Here is a 20983-nt window from a genome sequence, read left to right as displayed (position 1 = left end):
ACCTACAGAAACCTCTCTGGTCTCCAGGGGTCCTGCAATGCTTTGAACCAGGAGGGATAAGACCCCTGCACAGGGCCAGTTCGGGAGTGGCAGTGCGTTGCTACAATCATGTATTCAAGAGATCAAAAGGGAGGGAGGCATTTGCAGAGGCCGATGCAGAACGCACTCCCCAAATGGAAATAGGTCACCCACAGAGCTTTCTCTGAGCTAGCTGGCCTCAGGCCTGCAACCCTGCCTGAATGCCAGGGGTAGTAGAGACAAGCCAAGGGTAAAACACAGGGACTAGCCCCAGGACTTATTTTTAAGCCGCTGCTGGATTTTGAATTGCGCAGTAAGAAACCAGAACGCTGCAAAGCATGTTCAGAGTTCATTTTGCTAACCACATCTGTAGCTAACAAATAGGGCTTACTTCTGAGTAGACACACATAAGACTGCACAGTGAAACAGCAACAGGCTTTCTATAGGTAGAAGGGCCTATGTCCAGTACAGCCCCTTGGCAGTCCTCAGTGACAGTCAGGATCACATGGTCAGTTGCAATCCTCAGGAGAGCCCTATGGCTGCAGCTGGATCAGCCCAGAGAAAGCCCCCGAGTCTAGCATTCAAATCTCACGGTGGCCAACCATTATAGGAAGCCCCCAAGCGGGAAAGGAGCCCCCTTTCCACACTCAATCCTGTTCCCCAGCTGCCATTAGACTCCAGAGACACCTCGCCAGTCCAGAGGCATCTCCACAAAGCACCGCTAACCACCTTTCCCCTTCCCTTCTCCTACCTGAGCCCTTGCTAAGAAGACACACCTTGATGCTCTGAAAACTCATCCAATATATGCACCAATTGGATGTGTGCATGTCTGACAATGTAGGGCTGCCACCCTTTTATGAAGTCTCCAGAGGGTGGGTCACGGATAAGTGCAACCCTCAACCAAAAATAATAAAAGGTTTGTGCCCCACCCCCAGTAGTTTTCTGATGCTTCAAAAGAAGCTGAGATAAGGGTGTGGGGGAAGAAAAAGGCAAGGGAGGGACCTCTCTAAAACACCATCTCCTCCCACCCCAAATCCTGTTCTATGCAAACATCTTTCCACTGTTCAAAAAACCACTCCTCTCCAGAAACAGAAAATGCTCTTCCAAGAGGCTGAAACTAGTGGTAGAGTCCTGTCTCTTGGCGCTAAGAGACAGATTACAATAAGGAGTTTGTGTGTGTGTGTGTGTGTGTGTGTGTGTGTGTGTGTATAGGACCATTCCTTCAACCCTCCACCCCCCCCCAATGCCGACGTCCCGCTCCATGTCTAAAAATATGAGCCCGTCGGCGTTGGCGAACAGGTCAGTGCCGGAGGAGAAACCAATTACGCGCCTTGCGCAGCCTTTATCTGCCTTTTGGGCGCCGGGGCCTCTCAAAGACGGGGAGAGCCGCAGGTTCGCTTTTAAAGTGGAACATAATTATGACAGTCAGTGTCATCTCCGTTGCTGCCTGTCCTGGGTAACAATTGAATTACATTTGCCACTTGACTAAGCAAGGCGGTTTGTCTTTTTCTGGCGCTAATTCCCTTATTGGGGGGTGGGGGAGAAGGAGAAAAACATTGCAGATGGATATGGAGATGTGCGGGGTAGGAGGAGGAGGAGGAAGGCAGCTTAGGGCATTCTCTCCCCCCCCACTCCCCCCTTGCCACTGTGTGTGTGTGTGTGCGCGCGCGCATACACACACAGGCAGGCAGATAGGAAAGGTAAAACAGAAGAGGGATAAATAGCGGGGAGAAGGGTGGATGGATGGATGAAGAGTGGACAGGAGGTGGATCTCAGATGGAAAGGATAAAAGATCGATGGAAAACAGATGGAGGCCAGATAAGCTCAACGAAGAACAGGCAGAGATTAGACAGATGAAGAACGATTAGAAAGTGATAGGAAAGCAGGGGCAGAACAAGGAGGGCAGCAAAGATGGCTGGCAGGTGGGACAGTGGGGTGGTGGCACTAAAAGGGTGAATACAAGGTCCTGGCTCCCCTTTCCTAGAGATCCAATCCAGAAGGGAGCTTTTACCAGAGGCTGCAGGTTCCAAGGCTCTCCTAGGTAAAGGGGAATATTTGGGGGTGGTGGTCAGGAGGAAAATAGGGATTGCGGAACCTGCAGTGAGTCCATGGGAGAGGCTGAGATCTCGACCCCCACTTGGCCATTTGCCCCAGTGTTTGGGCTGAATCACTCAGAGATGCTTCTGACTGCAGACACTCCTTGGCGCCCAGGAGCAAATCTGGACCAGGGAGGCCAAACTTGATGGGATGCTAAATGCATCTTTGCATTAAATGCACATCGTTTGTTTTTTTAAACTCCAAACGTCAGGCACTGTTGCTGCTGGTTACTCTCAGGATTGCAGGAGGGAGGGGGGGAGGGAAGTGTTTCACCCTTTTCTTCTCTGCATTGGTGTTGAATAAAATCCTTTAATGCTACTTTGCCTTGGGAGGAATCCCTCCACGGGGAGCCGCCCTCCATAGAAGGAGGCTCCCCCTCCTTACTGGCTGCAAGCTAAGCCTGCTATTTCCCTTTTAAAAACAGGTTCACATTCAAGGCAAAGGCCCATTCAACAGCCGCCCCCTAGTCTGGGTCTTGATTATTCCAGGGCATTCTGTCAAAAAAGAGGTTAAAATCCTATATGCAATCAGCTGCCTTCCCAGTCAAGAGCATTTCTCCTGGGTCTGGGTTAAATTTTCAGGTGTTAGTTCACATCCGGTCAGTCCACTTCTCATTTCAAGATTCTGGCTAAGGATGTTTACTGGCTTGAAGATGAGAAGAGCAGGAAGAGCTGTGGGCCACTAACGTCCTGGATGCGCAACCCTTTCTGCATACAGAACACCCTCTGATTTGTTCGTTCTCTCTCTCTCTCTCTCTCTCTCTCTCTCTCTCTCTCTCTCTCTCACACACACACACACACACACACACACACTCTGCAGACCAAAGCAGCCACACACCCAAGAGCACTTCGGAAGGGGAGCTGTTGCCATGCCTGCTTCCTCCCTTCCCAGCACTGTCCTGACCTTACAAGGCAGCCACCAGCTTCAAGCCGCCCCCCACTCATGGTTTGACCATGTATCCCCCTTCCCCTCCACTCCACCCTCTCCCTGCATCTGGAGCAGGGGGACAGGTTGGCCAGTGGAAAAGAGGACCTTGGCCGGGGGAGGGAAGAAGTGGGGCTGGTGCACCTAGTCACGTGAGCTGCATCCTACTGAAATTCCACCTTCCACATAACTATTAAAGGCACTGGAGCCGCAGACAAAGTCATCTTCTTGTATCTGCTACCCTAGACAGAGATGCGGTAGCATCTGGGGGGGCGGGCGGGGAGGAACCGGAGTGGGATCACTTTGGGCTAGGAGCACCAAATGTGCGGCAGCCGGCTTGTGGCGGCAGCAACTCCACAGTGAGGTCCCTCTGCACATGCTTCCAAAGCACTGCGCATGTCTGAACAATGGGTGGGCTGGAGCACTAAAAACAATCTCCTAGAGGAGGGATGGGGCGCATATGTCCAGCCCCCCAGGTGTTTCTGGTCTAATATTCCCATCATCAACCCTGACCACTGGAACTGCTGGCTGGTGCTGATAGAAGAGTTGGGAATCCAGCCACATCTGGAGGGCCCTGCAGAGATGCCCCATCCATGGGAGTAGCCAGGATTTGGGGGGGCAGGCCTTATGTTGGGGGGCAGAACCAACTTATCTGCAATACAGTTGGTCAGCTAGTTAAGTTTATTTATTTACTTGATTGGTAGGGAACCCCCAGGTCCCATCCCTGATCTAGAGTTCAGGGCTACTGAAGGGTAGCTCAAAACACCGATGCGTCTTCCCTGCCACATCTCTGGTTTTTACTCTCTGTTCTACTGATATTCCAGTGTATTATACTGTGATATTACCCACCTGAAGCAAAAAATTGGCAGATACCGATCTATGCAAGTAGTGAGGGGCAAATGCTCTGTGCAAGGCAAACGTTCTGTGCATGCTCAGAGACACAGTGACAGCTCTTCCTCCTGGGATCTGGGGCTAGCACTGTGGCTCAATCAGAGACCCTGCTGGGGTGTGTGTGTTGTGCTCTCTGGCTGACATGTCCCCCGCCTCCGCAGAGAGCGTCAGCATGCTGCTCACGGCTGCTGCTGCTGCTGCCTAACGTTGTCGAGATCCTCCTCTCCTGGCTGTCTTTGTTGGGGCGCCTGTGGCAGCGCGCCAAGGTGGGTGTTAGCACTGCCAGCGAGTGACATCCAGCTGAGTTCTTGCCTTGATGCAACAGCCCTTTGCAAAGGGGGGGGAGGAGAAGGAAGCCTGCAGTGCCAGCCCCACCCCACCCCAGACAAACAAACAAACAGCAGCTTTGTTTTGCTCCAAGGCTGGGAGGGAAAGGCAAGCCCTAGAACCTCCTTAGGAATGCCTTAGCATAGCCCCTGGGATATACAATGCAATAATAAAGAGGGCAGCGACTATTGAGCATGCACAAAATTCAGTTCCTTTGCTCCTCCTTAGCGTCCCAGCAGGCAGCAAAAAAGGAACTGCACGACAACACCCTACATTAGATATATGAAGATTACACTTCCTCCAGCAGAGCCTGGGACAACCCCGTCATTGCAGATGACACCAAACTGGGAGGGGGAGCTCACACATCTGGCAGATATCTGACGTGTCAGCACTACATGCGGAACAAACCATGGGACTGTAGCTGATTGCAGGATAAGCATGAGTCAGCCATGTGATGCAGCTGCAAACAAGGCCAATGCAATTCTAAACTGAATTAATAGACCCATGGTTTCTAAGCTGTGAGAAGCAACAGCCATACCCTGCTGGTGTTGCTGATGTGAGTGCTAGTTCAAAACGCCTGGAGGGCAGCAGGTTGGCAAAGGCCAAGTGATGCTTTATTCAGCCTCATCTGCTGCACTTTTAAGAAGGATGCAGACCAGCGGTTTGGCACCTCCTGCCCTTGAGACTAATCAGTATCGCCAGGCCTTTGCTCTTGGCCTACAAGGCCACCTGGGCCGGGCACGTCTGTCAGATCTTGTCGACAAGCTGTGTCAAGTTTAAAGTGCTGTACATCAGGAGGAATACTGACAAATTAGAAGAGGTTCAGAGGAGGGCAAGGAAGACGAGCGGCAAAATGGAAAAGCCTGTCTGATGAGGACAGGCTGAAGGAGCTGTGCCCTGAGTAGAGGGGATTGCAGAGATGGGGTGGGGGGAGACCTAACAGCCTTTTTCAAACACCTGAGGGGCTGCCAAGTGGAAGGAGGAAAGGGAGGGCAGGAAGGCAGGAGAAAATTTAATGGGCTTGTTGCAGAAGGGGAGATTGCAACCCATTTCCTCTTTGTGCAAACAGCACCTTCCAAGAAGCAGATTTCATCAGGACCAGACCTTGGGGAGAAACGGGTAGCCCCCCTCCCTTCCCACCTGCTGTGATCCTGGTAATTCTCAGTCCTCCCTCCTTCCCTTGCATCTGAAGCTATTTGCATCTAAAAAAAAACCACCCCTGGGCTAGGAATGCAAATGGCACATTGAATGCCTTGCACAGCCAATCTGGAAATCCTGCACAACAGGTATTTTGAACTACAAATCCCATCAGCTGTGTGGGCTGGTGGGAGATAAAGAGTCCAAAACAGACATGCTGAAAGGCACATTTCAATTTTCCTTCCTCCTTCCAGTTTATTCTAAAGCAGCAGAACTCCAGTATTAAGGAGATGCATCCATTCCCAACAGACCTAGCAAATTGGGCAGAGTCCAAACTGAAGGCTGGACCTCCTGCACACCCTCCTTTAGGACCTGGGAGAACAGGAGCTCAGGGTGGCTTTGCACGGAACCCCCACCCCACACTCAAAGCCAGCAGGCTATAAAGGCCTGACCCCCAGGCATGAATCCTCTGGAAACTCCCGGCTTAGCTTCAGAAGAAGAGCGCCTCTGAGTGCCTGCAGAGTGCCTTTCTCCACAAGATGGCGAAGAAGGGCTCCCTCAGAAGGACCCGCTTCCTGGGCAAGCTTCCAAGGCACCTGTTGGGTGGCTCTCTTTTCGGGGATTAAGCTCTGCCAAGCAGACGCACTTTAGTCAGCTGCCCACCGCAGCGTGGCCAGGCAAACAGAGGTGTCGGTGGCACGGATGGATTAGCAGGTGAGAGACTGCCAGCCAGCCCTGCATGGCAGCCCACGCTCCCACCACTGACAGCTGGGGGAGGAGCTTTGCAAGCACTGTTCTCTGCTACCGTCCTTCGCTCCAGGGGCCAAGTAAAGCAGGGAGAGGGGCTAAGCTGCTTATGCGCCACAGTGAGTGCACGGATTGGGCATGGATGGGCTACCCCTGCCACCTTCTGCAAGGCAGAAGAAGCTCTTCTGTGAGGGGGATGGGAGATCTGGGGATACCAGGGCAAATGCCATTTTAGCTCCCTTCCCCTGGAGCTCTGCTTGCAACCGCCCTCCCTTCCAGCCCTCAATCTGAAACCACTGCTTCGGGGAGAGGAAGAAGAGCAAAATTCACAGAGGAAACTGAGGCACAGAGTATGAGGAGGGCTCCATTTTCAGAGACACAGGAGCCTCTGAAACACCCACCAGCCCAGCATTCTGATTTTGCAGGGGCCGCGCAGATGCCTTAAAAGGGAAGCTCACAAGCAGGGGACGACTTCCAAGGTCTTATTCCTGGTCAGCCACTGGCAGTACAGACCCTATGAGCACACAGTGGTACCTCTGGATGCAAATGGGATCCGTTCCTGAGCCATGTTCGCATCCTGAAGCGAACGCAACCCGTGTCCGCGCATCTGCGGGTTGCGATTTGCCGCTTCTGCGCATGCGCGTGACGTCATTACATTCCGGGCAAAAACCCGAAAGTAACACACTCCGTTATTCATCCCAAAGCTGCTTCAACCCAAGGTATGACTGTATATGTGAAATATTTCCCCCCCTGCCCCAACTTTACACTTGTTCACACTGAATTGCTTTTGCCATTTTACCGCCCACTCGTTCGGTTTGGAGAGGTCCTTTCGGAGGTCTTCATAATCAATTTTTGTTGTGATGACCCAGAACATTTTTGTATCATCAGCAAGCTTGGCCACCTCACTGCTCTCCCCTAACTCTAGATTGTTTATGAACAAGTTGAGGATCAAAGGTTGCCCCCCAAGTCTGCCTCTGGAGCCAGTGATCTGTGACTCCTTGCAAGGCTGGGGTGGACGCTGCAGCACAATTCTTTGGAGCCTCCATAACTGTTGGAACCCCTGGAAGTTGCTCACGAGACGTCACAATCCAGAATCTCTCTAAATAAAACTAAAAACCCACGTTTTGCAGTTATGATTGATAGTGAGCTGGTAAGCACCACTAATTAATCAAAAGCTGCTCCCATTGTTTGTTGGACATAAGAAGGATCCCAAATGCAGGCCCTGAGCAAGACATGTTTTGCAGCAAAAGAAAACCACCGTTTGCAAAAGCTGGTGTGTTTTTTTGTAAAAAAGGTACGACTGAAGTGTTAAGTGCATTCATTCTTAGAACAAAGAGGGGAAAATATTCTAATAGAAATACATGCCCCCCCCCTTAACCAACACTCCTCTTCCCGCAACAAAAGAGAGAATGTCACTCAGTTGCCAGTTATTAATTCCTAATGCCACAATTACTTCATTACGTGGCAGCTGCAGGAATGAATAGTTGGAGGTTTGCAAAGGCAAAGAATTATCTGAGTCAAAATTAATTTACTAAGTGGAGCGATTCCACCTCATCTTCCCCCCACCCGCCTCCCGTGGAAGTGTCAATTTGTTCTTTTATGAACTTTCAAGCCTTCTATGACCAAGTTTGTGGTGAGAATCAGGATTAGTGCGTGCCATCACACACACACATACATGGAATAAACAACACTGAGGAAGACATGCAGGATTTGCCCAGAGCAGAGGACCCACAAAACCCCCTGCACTTTAGTCCTATAAGCAGGATTAAAAGGTTTTAATTTGCACCCAGGACAAATTCATACATGCTTACTTGCAAGGAAGTCCCACATAGTTCTACAGGTTTTCTGCAAGGTAAGTCTGAACACGCAGCTTCCAGGGCTAGCTGCTCACATTAAAGTGCTTCTTGTAAGTAATATTTTGGAAGATACGATATGAAGTCCCTGGAGCCTTGCCTAACTTCTTAATCCACCATTTATTTTAAATCAGGGCTCAGTTGACCTGGAACCAGTTTTCATTGTCAGGATGAGGGAGGTTGGGGAATTCTACCAAAAAGAGAAACAAGATGGAAATAGCAATGTTTGCTTAACCATCCCATGTGCAGAACGGAAATGGATCCTGCGAATATGATCATTGTTGCTTCAGTCCACAAATTATATGTAAATGATGCCGATGCTGATTAATTTACCCACCCTTCACCCTAAGGTGCTAAGGAGGGTTACAACATTAAAAAACAGTTTAAAACAATTTACAACCACAGAAATCAGGTATGTCCTAAAATACACATCTTGGGTGTTAAAGGCCGTAGAGTAAAGAGAAGCATCTTCAGCATTTGTAGAAAGCTGTGTAGTGAAAATGCAAGGCCCACCTCTGTGGGGAAGGAGTTCCGCAATGTAGCCCCACTCTGCAAATTTGCATGCTGTTTCATTTGCATTGCAATGAATGGGGTGGAATAACATAATGACAACGTGAGCTACACAACTAGTTCTGTAAGTTACTTAATTTTACCACAGCAGACAGCGAGACAAATATTGTAGTTTTTGGTGGAAGACAAACTGCAGCAGAATAGAAACAGCACTGCATGTGACAAGCGCAGGGTGGAAAATGAGGCCTTCTTACACACCTAGTCTGGACTAACAGCTACAATATGAAGGCGAATTAAAGAAAGGGTGGAATCCTTGTCTTTTCCTCACCATGGATGCTACTCTAATTTTCTGTTGTCCCCCCCCCCCAGACCCCATTGATTTTGGCTATGGTAGCAAAAAAATAAAAGTAAATCAAAGTATAAGCACATGATATGGTTGCATTTTAACCTAGATGTTTTAAATATGTTTTTATTTTTCATGGTATTGTTTCATCACAAGAGTGCTTGCTGCACTGGGCTCTTTGGGGAGGAAGAGGGGTTTGAAGATCTCCACCCATCTCAGTGGCCCTGATAGGGATGCAAACCACCCCTTTGCTGGTCTTCAGACTGATCATTAGAGGAGCAGGCATGGGAAGGCACCCTTTCTCAGCTGACCTGCATGGATCAGATGAGTGCCCGTTGAGCGCCTGGCATAAGAACATGAGTTTGAAGCCCGTGGTGGCTGGTATGTCACCCCAGAGGGTTGGCAGGGGCAAAAAACAGTTATGGCCACCCCTGCCCTGGGCAAACAGAACACCCGCTTTCTCTCCTCTCCTTATATTACATATAGCTGGGAGGCTGAGGGGCAGTGGCTGCATTGGCAACTTCAGTTCTATGTGACAGTGATGTGGACCATATAGCTGGGCCAATCACATTCCCACAGCACAGAAAGAGGAGGCGCTGCGCAGGGACTTGGCAGAGAGAGCTGCAGAACTGACCCCTGACCCCAATACTGGCACTGCTTCAATCCATCCCTGAATCTAGGGCTGGTGGAGAGGAGGTGACGGTTCTCGGCAGGATTCCCTTCTTTGTGACCAAGAAGAGAAAGGAGTTGCCTTTGGGGTGAAGGTGTCGTGGTCCCACATTGCCTTGTCTTCAGCCCACAAACCCTTGTGGTGGTCGGGATGGAGGCATTGCTAAACCTCACTTGGGGCAAGCTCTGCATTGCAAGGATCCGATCCCAACTGCCTCGGGGGGGGGGGGCAGGAGACGCCATGATGAGCCCAGAAGCCCAACCACTGGCTGCCCATCAGCGGGCATGATAAACGGTCTGCCTTTGTGCATGACAAGGGCCTGTGGATGCTTTCGCTGCTGCTGCTCTCTTGCGATGGACTGTTCTCCTTCCTCGTGGTGACCCCCATCCATCTCCCTGGCGTGCAAGGCTAGGCTCCGCCGTCCTGGACACGGCTGGGCTCCCTCGCTAGGAATTGACGTAGAGGAAGGAGTGAAAGAAGGGTAGTTGGGAGGTGGGGGCAGCTGAAGAAAGCCAATGCAGGGGGTGGAGGCTTTAATGGACAGCTGCCGGGGGCAAGTTATAGAATTGGAGGGGACCAAAGGGTCATATAGTCCAACGCCCTGCAGTGCAGGAATCATAGCTAACAGGAGCTCACAAAGGCTCCATCTGCTGCTGCTCTGATTAGGGAAAGGGTGCACACATCCCTCCTATCCAGGATCTCAGTTTACACCTGGCTTGATGGAGGCAGGGCACGTGTTTACTGTAATATGAGAAGCAACAAGAGAGAGAGGAGTACTCTGAGCATGTGCAGACTGCCAGAGGCAGGAAGGATCCATGCAATAGGACAGGGATGTCCAACCAGTAGATTATGATCTACTGGTAGATCCCCTGCTGATCCTTGTAGATTGCGGGATCTTTATCACGTACAAAAGTTGCGGGGGGAAAGCTAAAACTCTGTGCAATCCTCCCCCCAAAAAGCTTAACAACTCTGGGCAATCCACCCACCCCACACATGCTCCTCCTCCCTCCAATGACAATGGGTAGATCACTGCCAGTTTTTTTAATACTGGGAGTAGATCACAGTCTCTTGGGAGTTGGACATGCCTGCAATAGGAGATCCAGAATGTGTGTGTGTGAGAGAGAGATGAAGTGTATGTGTGTGTGTGTGTGTGTGTGTGTGTGTGTGTGTGTGTGTTACACTAAACCTCTACAGTCGCTCCCTATTTTCTCGGTCTCTTCTGTCCCTAGATACCCTGACTCAGTCTGGTTGGGGCACAGCTACTGAAGAGCTTTATGGGTTAAAAGGGCTCCTAGGAGAGCCTGGCAGCATCCATGCTTCCATCCACATGCTCAAGAGATGGCCTTTGAACAGAACCTCTCTCCAAGTCCCCCCCCCCCACTGCACTACAGACCAAGGCGCTCAATGCTCACTTAAGCTGTAATCATTGCCCAGAACTTTATGCTCTGCATGTGGTCAGAGGCTCTACTGTCACCGCTGAGCTATAGGATCCAAAACAGGTGCTGGGGCTAAGTGTGGGCGCAAATGACACCTTCTCCACCCACACTGCCAAAGGGCCTGCTGTGCTGTTGACTGTGCCCAGGGCAGGGAAGTGGCTCCAGTTAAGCCAGGAGTTCAGGAGCCTGTGGATGGGCTGATAAGCTGAAGCAATTTGTGGCAGAACCTCCCTTGGCGCTTCGGAGTAATGAGATGACAGATATAATCACAATGATCACAGGCACCAAAGGGCTGGTTCCTGACCCCCCGCCCAGCTGGGAACCTACCCCCTGCTGGGCTTCTTGCTGTGCAAGGGGGCAGGCAAGCGGGGTGGGGGCTGCCAATCGCAAATGAAGCTCTCCTTGCACCTGTCAGGCATGGCAAACTGGCAGGAGCCGTGCTTTTGGCTTTGATGGGTGGGGGTCAAAGAGGCTGGCAGTTAAAAAGAGAAGGGTCCAGTCCACTGTCTGAGGGGCAGGGCAGGCAGCACAGAGGGCAGAAGGTGGGCCTCATAGGGGATGCTCAATGAAGCTCCTGACCCTGAGGGTCTGCAGTGCAGGAGTCCTAACATTTTCAACAGGACAATGTTCAGTTTCTGCACAGATGTACAAGTGTGTTCACACCCCCACAGCTGGAGGGAGGAGGCCAGCATGCACACAGACACAGCAGCAGCATTAACGCACCACATCCCATTAGCACATCACACCTCATGTCCTCCTTATTCGTTAAAATACAGGCAGGATTAGACCCTTCGCCAACAATGAAAAAGCGAGAAAAGCAGAGAAGTTGCAAAGGGGGGCAGATCAGGGGAGGGCAATTCAGCTCAGTGGAAAGTGTGGCTGCCTTGCATGAAGAAGGCCCCAGGCCCAATCCCTCCAGGTAGGGTTGGGGAAAAGACTCCCTGCCCCAAACCCTGGAGAGCTGCTGCCAGCCAGAGTAGACAATACTAAGCTTGAGGGTACAGTGGTCTGGCTCAGCAAAAGGCAGCTTCCTGTGTCCCCTGACGCTTGTAATTCCCTCTCCCCCTCCCAAACTGTGTTAAAAGAATTAACTCTGTGCACCATATACAGATAGCGCCACAATGCTCTTCTCTTTGTGTGCAGAACAAAACAGGTGCATGCCAACTCCGGCACGCTGTACGCGTTACCATGCGCTGGAGAGGCAGAAATGCTGCTCTGGTGGCTGATGACACAGATGGACATTCACATGCAGACACACACACAAACCCGCACACACCCATGGGCTCAGCGCCCCCTGCCAATCAGCCGCACTGGCTGTCTCCCCTCCAAAGCCGCAGAGGGGTGCCTTGGCAGCCGCCATTGTGCAAGTGTCACGGCTCAAGCGCATCGCCCAGGCTCTGAGGGCTCCTGCAGAGAGGGGCTTTGTCTGCTGTGGCAGCTGCAAGCAGCTCAGAGAGAGGAAGGGGGGAGGAAGAGACGGAGGGACATCCTTGCCTCTCCCTGCCTCCCTGCGAGAACCCCAAATATGCAGGCGGTGACTTGGCACCCGGGCTGAAGTGGCACCTCTGTCTGAAAGTCCCCACCCTTCCTTCCAAGGACCCTAAGAAGTGGGGTTACTTAGCGGTGGGAAGGGAAGCCGAAGGGCGATGTTTGCATCTCAATATTCTGCAGAGGCAGACCTGGCATGCAGGGACAGATTCCCACCTATAGGGTGCAATCCAGCCACACAAACCCCCTGCCCAAGAACCCACTGAAATGAACTGGGGCTGTGTGAGAGCACAAGGGGTGGTTAGAAAAAGAGGGCCAGAGAAATTCAGGAAGAAGTAACCAGCAGAGTAACCAAATGAAGCCTCCACAGAGGGAGGGAAGGTAGACCTTGGAACACCAGACCCTGGAAACAGAACAAGGCTTGGTGGTCCCTGCAAAAGACCCCTCACAGGAAAGGCCGTGCAAGAGAAACCTGGCTGAAGACCCACCCCCCCCGCCCAAAGGCATCCCCTTGCTCACACCTGCACCATTCCTCAGATGGACTGCTCCCTGCGTGGCAGAGATGCTGTGTGTGTGTGTGTAGCTGGGGGACAGGGGAGGGGCAAAGACTAATGCAATGTGAGTTAGGAGGAGGAGTGGGAGGGAAGCCCCAAGGAAGGGAGGGAGGGAGGGAGGGAGGGAGGGAGGGAGGGAGAGAGAGAGAGAGAGAGAGAGAGAGAGAAAGAGAGAATATGAAATCCTGTTCACAGGGGGTATAACAGGCGATCCTGGGATCATAGAATTGTAGAGATGGAAGGGACCCTGAGGGTCATTTAGCCCAACCCCCTGCAATGCAGTAATGTCAATGCGCGGTCCCACTCCTAATTTGAAACCATACCGGACCCTGCTTAGCTTTGCAAATGTGATGGCAGTTTTATGGCTACACCTGGGAGGATAGGCAGGCCTCTCTCTCTCTCTCTCTTGCTGTGTGTGTGTGTGAGAGAGAGGGGGGGAGGGAGGGGAGAGGGGGGGAGAAAGGGAGAGGGAGAGGAGAGAAGACATGATCGTTCCAATCCAGGTCCATCTTAGAATATTCTTAGCTTGCTTCTCTTTGGACAGATAATACATGGACATCATCACCCCAAATACACACATCCAGACCTCTTTGTAGGGGAACAGCAACAGGGAATGACAACTGGGTAATTAACAGGGAACCCAGCTTCCCGGTGCCCCTGGGCTTTGGAACACTCTATAGATTCCAAATCATCTGATGAAGCCTGGGGTAAAACCCCAGGAGTCTTGGCTCCCTTCCTCTGGAACACCAGTAAGTGCCACTTCCCTCTGAGTCCTGCCTCAGAGTACCCACTTTCTCGCTCTAACCCATGGGGGATAAAGCTATCAATGGCTGCTATCCAAAGCGGCTGTGCTCTCCCGCCAGCATGAGAGGCAGCAAACCTCTGAAGACCAGTTGCTGGGGATTACAGGTGGGGAGAGCCTGTAGGCATCTGGTTAGCCGACGAGACTCAATGGGCCAAACCCCTTTGGCCAGATCCAGCTGCAGGGCTCTTGCTGCCACCCCTTTCCCAACTGCCTGGCTACCCACTGGGCACCCCCTGGGAGGACCTTGGACCCGAGGAGCCTGGCAGTGTGAGGAACAGACACCAGCATGTCTGCACCAGTAGGTTACGCTGTCAGCCCACGTTAGCCTGGCAAGGCCGTGACGAAGATGAGGATGTGAGGCGAAGGCGCCGGAGTGTAGCGGAGGCCGCCCCAGGGGCCTGCTTGACACGTTGGGCACTCTCTGCGCCAGCCTGCTTGCTCTCCTGCCAGACAGGATTAGTGGCAGCACCCTCGCTCGGCACATGCCACAGGGCAGCTGGGAAGATGTGGGTGCCCTTGTGAGGGCACCAACCTGTAGGCCACCTTGATGCTACATGCCCTGCTTCCCTGACTGGATAAAGGGCCAAAGCGCTCGTGCTGGCCACATGTTGGAGGACCCAGGAGTCCTAGTGCCTCTCCCCCTCCCCCTGCAGCTCTAAGTCCTTAGTGCTGCCCAGCAGAGAAAGGGTTGGACCTAAAGCTGGCCCCCAGGCAAGTCCCACTTGACAGCTGCAGTTCAGCAGAGCGGCCTAGTGGTTAGAGCAGTGGACAAAATGGGGGAGGCGCAGGTTCAAATCTCTACCCAGCCATGAAACTCACTTTCTGACTCTGTACCAGCCCCTCTCTCTGTATTTCTGCCTACCAAACTTGGGAGGACGAGGAGGGGATAACACCTCGGGAAAGAGGAATACAGTCATACTGTTCTTTCAGGATACGTCCTGCGGCGACCCAGAAGTAACGGAACAGGTTACTTCTGGGTTTCACCGCTCGAGCATGCGCAGACGCTCAAAATGACGCCACACGCATGCGCAGAAGTGGCGAATTGCAACCCGTGCACGCGCAGACGCGGGTTGTGTTCTGCTCATGTTGCGAATGGGGCTCCGGAATGGATCCCATTTGCAACCAGAGGTACCACTGTAGAATTCAAAAATCACCTGGATAACTTGGAAAGCTGGGGTGAAATTCATAGCATGAAATCCATCCGGGCCAAATCCAAAGTTCTACCTCTAAGCAGAAACAGCTACGAACAAATAAAATGCAAAGAGTCTTGTGGCATCTTCAGGACCAATCATTTTACTTAGGCAGAAGGTTTTATGAGTTCATAATAAATGTGTTGTGTCTTTAAAGTGCCAAAAGTCTTTTTGCTGCTTTTGCTGAAGGAGACTTAACACCTCCACACCTCCAGAGAAAGGCACAGGATGGCGGATCTCAGTGAAAAGCAGCTTGGGACTGTAACTGGTCTGAAGCTGAACACGAGTCAGCCGTGTGACGCAGCCACAAACAAGGCTAATGCAATCTTAGGCTGAACTAACAGAGCTGTAACTTCTAAGTAAGTCATGAGAAGTAACAGGTATGGTTTATTCTGCACAGAGTTCTGGCCCTGCTTTTGGGTGTAGACCAATAATGGGGAATGCCAGGCCCAATTTGGCTTGCTCCTGAATTTGGCCCACAAGGAGTTGCAGACAGTGGGGTGGGGTGGCGCTGCTTACTGACCTGTGGCTGGCCACGTCTCTGCCGGTTACTAGAAGAGGGAGCAGGCGGCAAGACCAGCATGGTGCAAATGCACCAGCAGAGTCAACATGGAGCTCCTGGCCAATGAGCTTGCACTGCACTGACCAACCAACCAACCAGAGGAGCAGCATCACCCCACCATGCTGCTGTTTGCAAGGCTGTCTGGCCAAGCCACACCCACCTACCTGTCACCTGACACTAGGCAAAGGGCAAGTGTAGCCCCGGTTGCTGAGGCTTAAGAGTGTGCTGAGCCTGATTGCTCTCCTGAAGCCATGGCTTCAATTTGGTGCTGCGGGAATATGGTGCCTGTTCCTGTGGAAAGCTCTAAGCCTTGGCATCCATAGCTTCACTTGTTCCATGCCTGGTGTCAGGTGATTGACAGGTGGGAGGGGGCAAATACAGAAGGGATTCAGCTCAAGCGATTGCCTCTGGCCAAGAGAGGCATGCAAAAGAAATGCAACCAGGGCTTTTTTTTCAGCCAAACTCACCAGAATTCAGTTCCGGCACCTCTGAGGTGGGCGCCATTGCCATTCTAAGAGAACAAGGGAGGCCCCTGCCTTACGGCTCGCTTTAAATGTTCCAATAAGCCAGGGTTTCTGGCTTACCGTGGTTTACACTGCTCAGTTGCTCCCATTTCTCTCTTTCTCTGATGCAGAGAAACAAGCTTGGAAGCTGCCATTCAGCTTGGTTTCCCACAATGCCCAAACTCTAGCCAGGCTTCAGCTATGGCAGATTTGTAACTTGTTGAGGTTGTCGCAAACAACCCCCTGGATTTGGATACCATGGCTAGCTAAGCTTCATGGCAGTTTTGTTCTTCCTGGCTGAGCCAAGGGAGGGGTGAAGGACAGCTGATGGGGCAGCCTCCACCCAAATGCTGCTTGTTCGCCCCCCAAAAAAACACACACCAGCCCTGGCTCATGGTGACCGGCAGCCAAAAACCTTACATAAAAGGGAAGTGTGTGAGGAGGAGGCCGCCAATTGGCTGCGTCTCAGGCCATCGGCTTGAATTCTCCCAAATCCAGGATCTGTGCAGAATGCCTGTCCTGCTGAAACAAAATGCAGACTTCATCCAGGCATGTTGTCTCCTCAAGGGGGGGGGGGGATGGACTCCCACTCCACAGGAGAAAAGAGAGGCTGCCACCATATACCTGAAGACATACCCAAACCTAATCAACGAAACGTCGATTTGCATCCATGGCAGCTCAGAGAAGGAGCAAGAGAGATGACTCTGCACTCCGCCATCCAGGGCGCCCGACCACAGCCATGCACACGAGGGAGAAATTAGCCTCCTGCATCCTGCTCCCCCCTCCGGGCAATGAGTATTTCATTAAGTAACGAGCTCTCTTCCTCCTCCTCTCCCAATATCATGCACAGCCATTAATGCATAAATATTAATAGGAACGACACAGAGATGGACTGGGTGCCTGCGGCCTGTTTTGAGACGCTGCGTTCACACAGGGCGAGGAATTAATCAGTTTGCCCTGCTTGGAGAGATCGGGAGAGGCAGAAGGGAAAAGCGGAAGGGGTCCAGCCTCCATCACCCGGGAGCAGAAGAGGGAGGGAGGCAGGCCACCCCCGCTGCAACGTGCAGGCCCACTCAAATACACCCCATCAACGTCTCCCCATTATTATTTTTAAAGAATAATGTATTTTAAACAACAGCAGCAACACATAACATGGGGGTGGGAATCCTGTCCTAACAGCCCCTCTTTGTTTCTTGCCTGAAGTCAGGGACTTGAAAGGAATGCTCAGTGCCAAAAGCAAAGATGGTATCTGAGTGTATGCAGAGTGTATGCAGGGCCTATTTGTCCAGTGTGCAAATTGGGCCGGTCTTGTTTCGAGCTGAGCACAACCCAGGGCTACAGAAGTGGCAGGAGAGGATGCTGTGTCTGAGCGCATGCAGAGTTCCAGGCAGGACCACAGCAAACGCCCACATCTCTGGAGCAGAAACGAAAAAGGGCAAACTTTGACTCCAGGACATCACTTTTTAAGAGCCTGGGGTCTGTTGTGCCCCACTCTGGTGATGTGGGAAAGGCACATCGATTGTCAGCACACAACCCCAGAACACAGGAAAAAACTGGGACTGAAGGGGTGAGCTCTAAGGGAGCTCATGCAAAGACTGGTTTGGATACAGGTCTGGACAGAAACAATCAAGGGCTGAACCTGTGGAGGGGTATGTATGCACAAACACCAGCCATCGTCTGTTGACAGAGAATAGCTTGGAAGGGCCCAATTCAAGTCCCTTGGAAGGGCCCATTCAAGTCTCTGCTTGAATTGTTCCATCCTACTCGAGTCCAATGTGCAAGGCAACGCAGTTCAGCAACTGAAGTTCCAAGCCCCCCACTCACTCCTGCCAAAGCGAAGGTGGCAAGAGCAGCATGGTCCACACTTTCAGACACCATCTAGAACTGCCCATCAAGAAGGTGAAAGTTGAAGATGTATAATGGGGCAGCGGGGGTGGGGTAATTTTCACAAGCCCCAGAAGTGGCAACCCACCCTCAGGCCTCGGCCGCTGGCCAAATCTCCCCATGAAATAGGCCCAACTGGGTGAGGAGTGTATTTAAACAGCTAGTGACCTACAAATCAAACCTCTCAACTAGAAAAAGACCTGCTAAATAATCAAAAAGTAATGTCTAAAATGCTATCAGAATGGCAAACAAAGGATGAATCATCAATTATTCTGGGCAATGGATATAGGACATAATATTGAAATGGCAGCATTGGAAAGATTGTGGAATGTGGATTTGAGATTTACAGTGTGCTATGCGATAAAAGAAAATCATATGAAAATGATGTATAAGTGGTATCTGATTCCTAGTAAATTAGCAAAAATTTATAAGTCAGAACCAGATATCTGTCGGAAATGTAAAGAGAAGAAGGGTACGTTTTTCCATATGTGATGGTCACGTCAGGTAGCAGAATCTTTCTGGGAAATGATTTATAATGAGTTGGGGGGGAAATGTTGTAGATAACTTTCGTAAAAAATCAGAAGCTTTTCTTTTAGGTATAACTGGTGGAGAGGTACCCAAAGAACAGAAAAAAATATATATGTACGCTCCTGTGGCTGCCCAAATGATTTATGTCCAGAGATGGAAAGAAGAAATAGTTCCAACCAAGGAGGACCAGCAATTAAAATTGATGAAAAATGCAGAAATGGTGAAACTTACCGGAAGAATAAGAAACCAAGAAAAGAGACTTTTTAAAACAGAATGGGGAAAATTTATTGACTATTTGAAGATGTATTGTAAACAACTTAAAACATTAGCAGAATTGACATAAACACGTGCAGAAAGAAATAATAAAAAGGGGAAATTAGAAAATAGGCTTGAATTGGATATGCAGTAACAACAGACATAAAATAAGTAACCGCAGAAAGGAAGGGAGGGAAGTCGAGGGAAATGCAGATTGATTACGTAAAGATTTTGGGTTTTTTGTTAAAACATTTGTAAAAAGAGAAAATGATATATATATTTTGCTGGCAAAATATATATATATTGCCAGCAGCCATTCATGAGCTGGCAGGGGTGGGCGTGGGGAGATGTGTTCTGTTTGGCCCCCTGTGAGTGTCTGGGAAAACATACATCTGAAACTGGTCACCCCCCCCCTTCTCACCTCACAACCCAGTTCCCCAGGATTAGTGTCATTTGCACCAGTTTTGAACCCAGAGCTTATCTGAAAAATCAGGCCCCCCACCACCTGGATCCCCTCCCCACCAACCTGCTCCCTCCCTCCCCCAGCCCAGCCCCTCTGCCATCCTTACTATGTGGAGTTGCAGGTAGTCCCCGAGGCCAGAGGCACTGTCCACCCGCACCAGGATGGCGTTCTTCTGGTGCGTGCTGAAACCCACGGCCAGGCGGTCGGCCCGTGTGCTGGGGCGGTCATTGGGAGGCCACGTGTAGGTGATCAGCGCCCCGCCCTTCCCAAAAATGTATGTCGTCCCAGCTGGAAAGAGGAAGAAAGAGAAAAGTCAGAGAGGAAGGTCCACTGCAGCCTTTGGGATCCTTCACCTGCCGGTGTGAAAGGCAGAGCTTCAGGGACAAAACTGGAGGTCCCTTGGACTGCTCACAAGCTGCTCTGGGCAGGGCTCAATTTGGCTCGCTTTCACCAGAGCACAGCTGCTTAACACGTAGCACAAAAGGAATGGTGATGAGTGTGCGGGAACATGTGCAGAGTGCTTCTGCCATCATCCAGCTCTCTCACACCTGGGAGTGAAGGATCTTTATTGGCTTTTAACCCAGGGGGACACCTTTGATGGCAGTCTGGAGGAACAAAAACATCAATTTGGAATATAGGGAGCCATCCATGCTCAGGGACTCTATCTGTCATATTTTGGGTCTTATCTGCGCCCTCCGCTGAAGTTATCAATATCTGGGGAATGGAAATCTCAGGAACATATGGGGAGAAGCATAGCTCAGACCTTGTGCACATAACTGCTGGGTATAGACCTTGGAAGCCCCCATTCTGGCACCCTCCTGTAACCTCCACCTCAACCTGCAATGCCCAAGTGCCCCACCTGGATAGCCCCTTCATGTCCCCTGCCCGTCTCTGCCGCAAAAACAAGGTTGGGGGTGGGAGGGAGCGGGTTAGGGATGATGGACAGGGAGGGATAAGGGCTGAGACAGGCCATTCGTTTCCTGACCACCCAGCCCTCCCCTCAGCCCTCCTTGAGGCATGGGCTCCAGCAGGGCCATCCATCACCCCTCAAGCCTGGCTCCTCCTCACATACAAACACTCAGGCTGCCTTTCTGGTTCTCCTGGCCAGGAACCCCCAGTGCCTCTCCATCAAGCTGACACCTTTGTCTGTTCTGGAATAACAGCTGCCTTTACCAACATCCCTGAGTGTCTCATGGGGAGGAAGGAGCGAGCCCCCAAAGCAGGCAGGGGGAACATGGGAAGCCCCTCAGATGCTGGTGGATGGACTCCCAACTCCCAGTAGCCAGTCTGGCCCATGTTCAAGGATGATGGTGGGAGCTGGAAGGCCTCAAGAGGCTCTTCAGAGCTGCCTGAAGATGCACCAGGCACACGCCTCTGCCATTCCAGGAATTCTGCCAAGCTAACGGAATGGCTGGCTTCCACTGGCCTCCTCAGCACCTCACATCCTCTGGAACAAGAGGTGACAGAGGTGGGTTGTTTGACCAGGCAGGCAGAAGGACTACAACAAGTGAGTTGGGTGGTGGGGTCTGAAGCTGAAAACCTAAACAGGCGGTAGGACCCTACTTCAACTAGCCAGCCTCATTTGGTCCTCAGAGCAGCTCAGGACATGGCCTTGACAGGCATCATGTTGTAACCTCTAGCCTGGCAGACCAGTGTAGGCTGGAAGCTTGCCCCACTGCCTCGGCTTCCAACAACCAGCTAGTCAGGCAACAGAAACAGGAACTGTGTTTATGTGTGGAGTTCCTCCCTAAAGAAGTGGCTCAAGGCTATCATGCTCCCAGGATTGGGGGGGGATGGG

The 20983-nt window shown here is 51.4% G+C and overlaps 1 protein-coding gene across 35 annotated transcripts in view; it reads right to left on the bottom strand.

The window, feature by feature from the left end:
* The window catches only part of NRXN2 (neurexin 2), a 341743-nt gene that overhangs the window by 60107 nt on the left and 260653 nt on the right, over window positions 1–20983 (bottom strand). For all 35 annotated transcript variants that reach the window (XM_053369667.1, XM_053369668.1, XM_053369669.1 and 32 more), the window contains one exon: window positions 19292–19473. In XM_053369667.1, coding sequence (XP_053225642.1) covers window positions 19292–19473 — 182 coding nt within the window. The remainder of the gene's footprint in view (window positions 1–19291; window positions 19474–20983) is intronic.

Source organism: Podarcis raffonei, chromosome 16 (genome assembly GCF_027172205.1).
Source record: "Podarcis raffonei isolate rPodRaf1 chromosome 16, rPodRaf1.pri, whole genome shotgun sequence".
Taxonomy (NCBI): domain Eukaryota; kingdom Metazoa; phylum Chordata; class Lepidosauria; order Squamata; family Lacertidae; genus Podarcis; species Podarcis raffonei.
The sequence above is the reverse complement of the archived record's forward strand: the minus strand, read 5'-3'. Positions and strand labels throughout refer to the sequence as shown.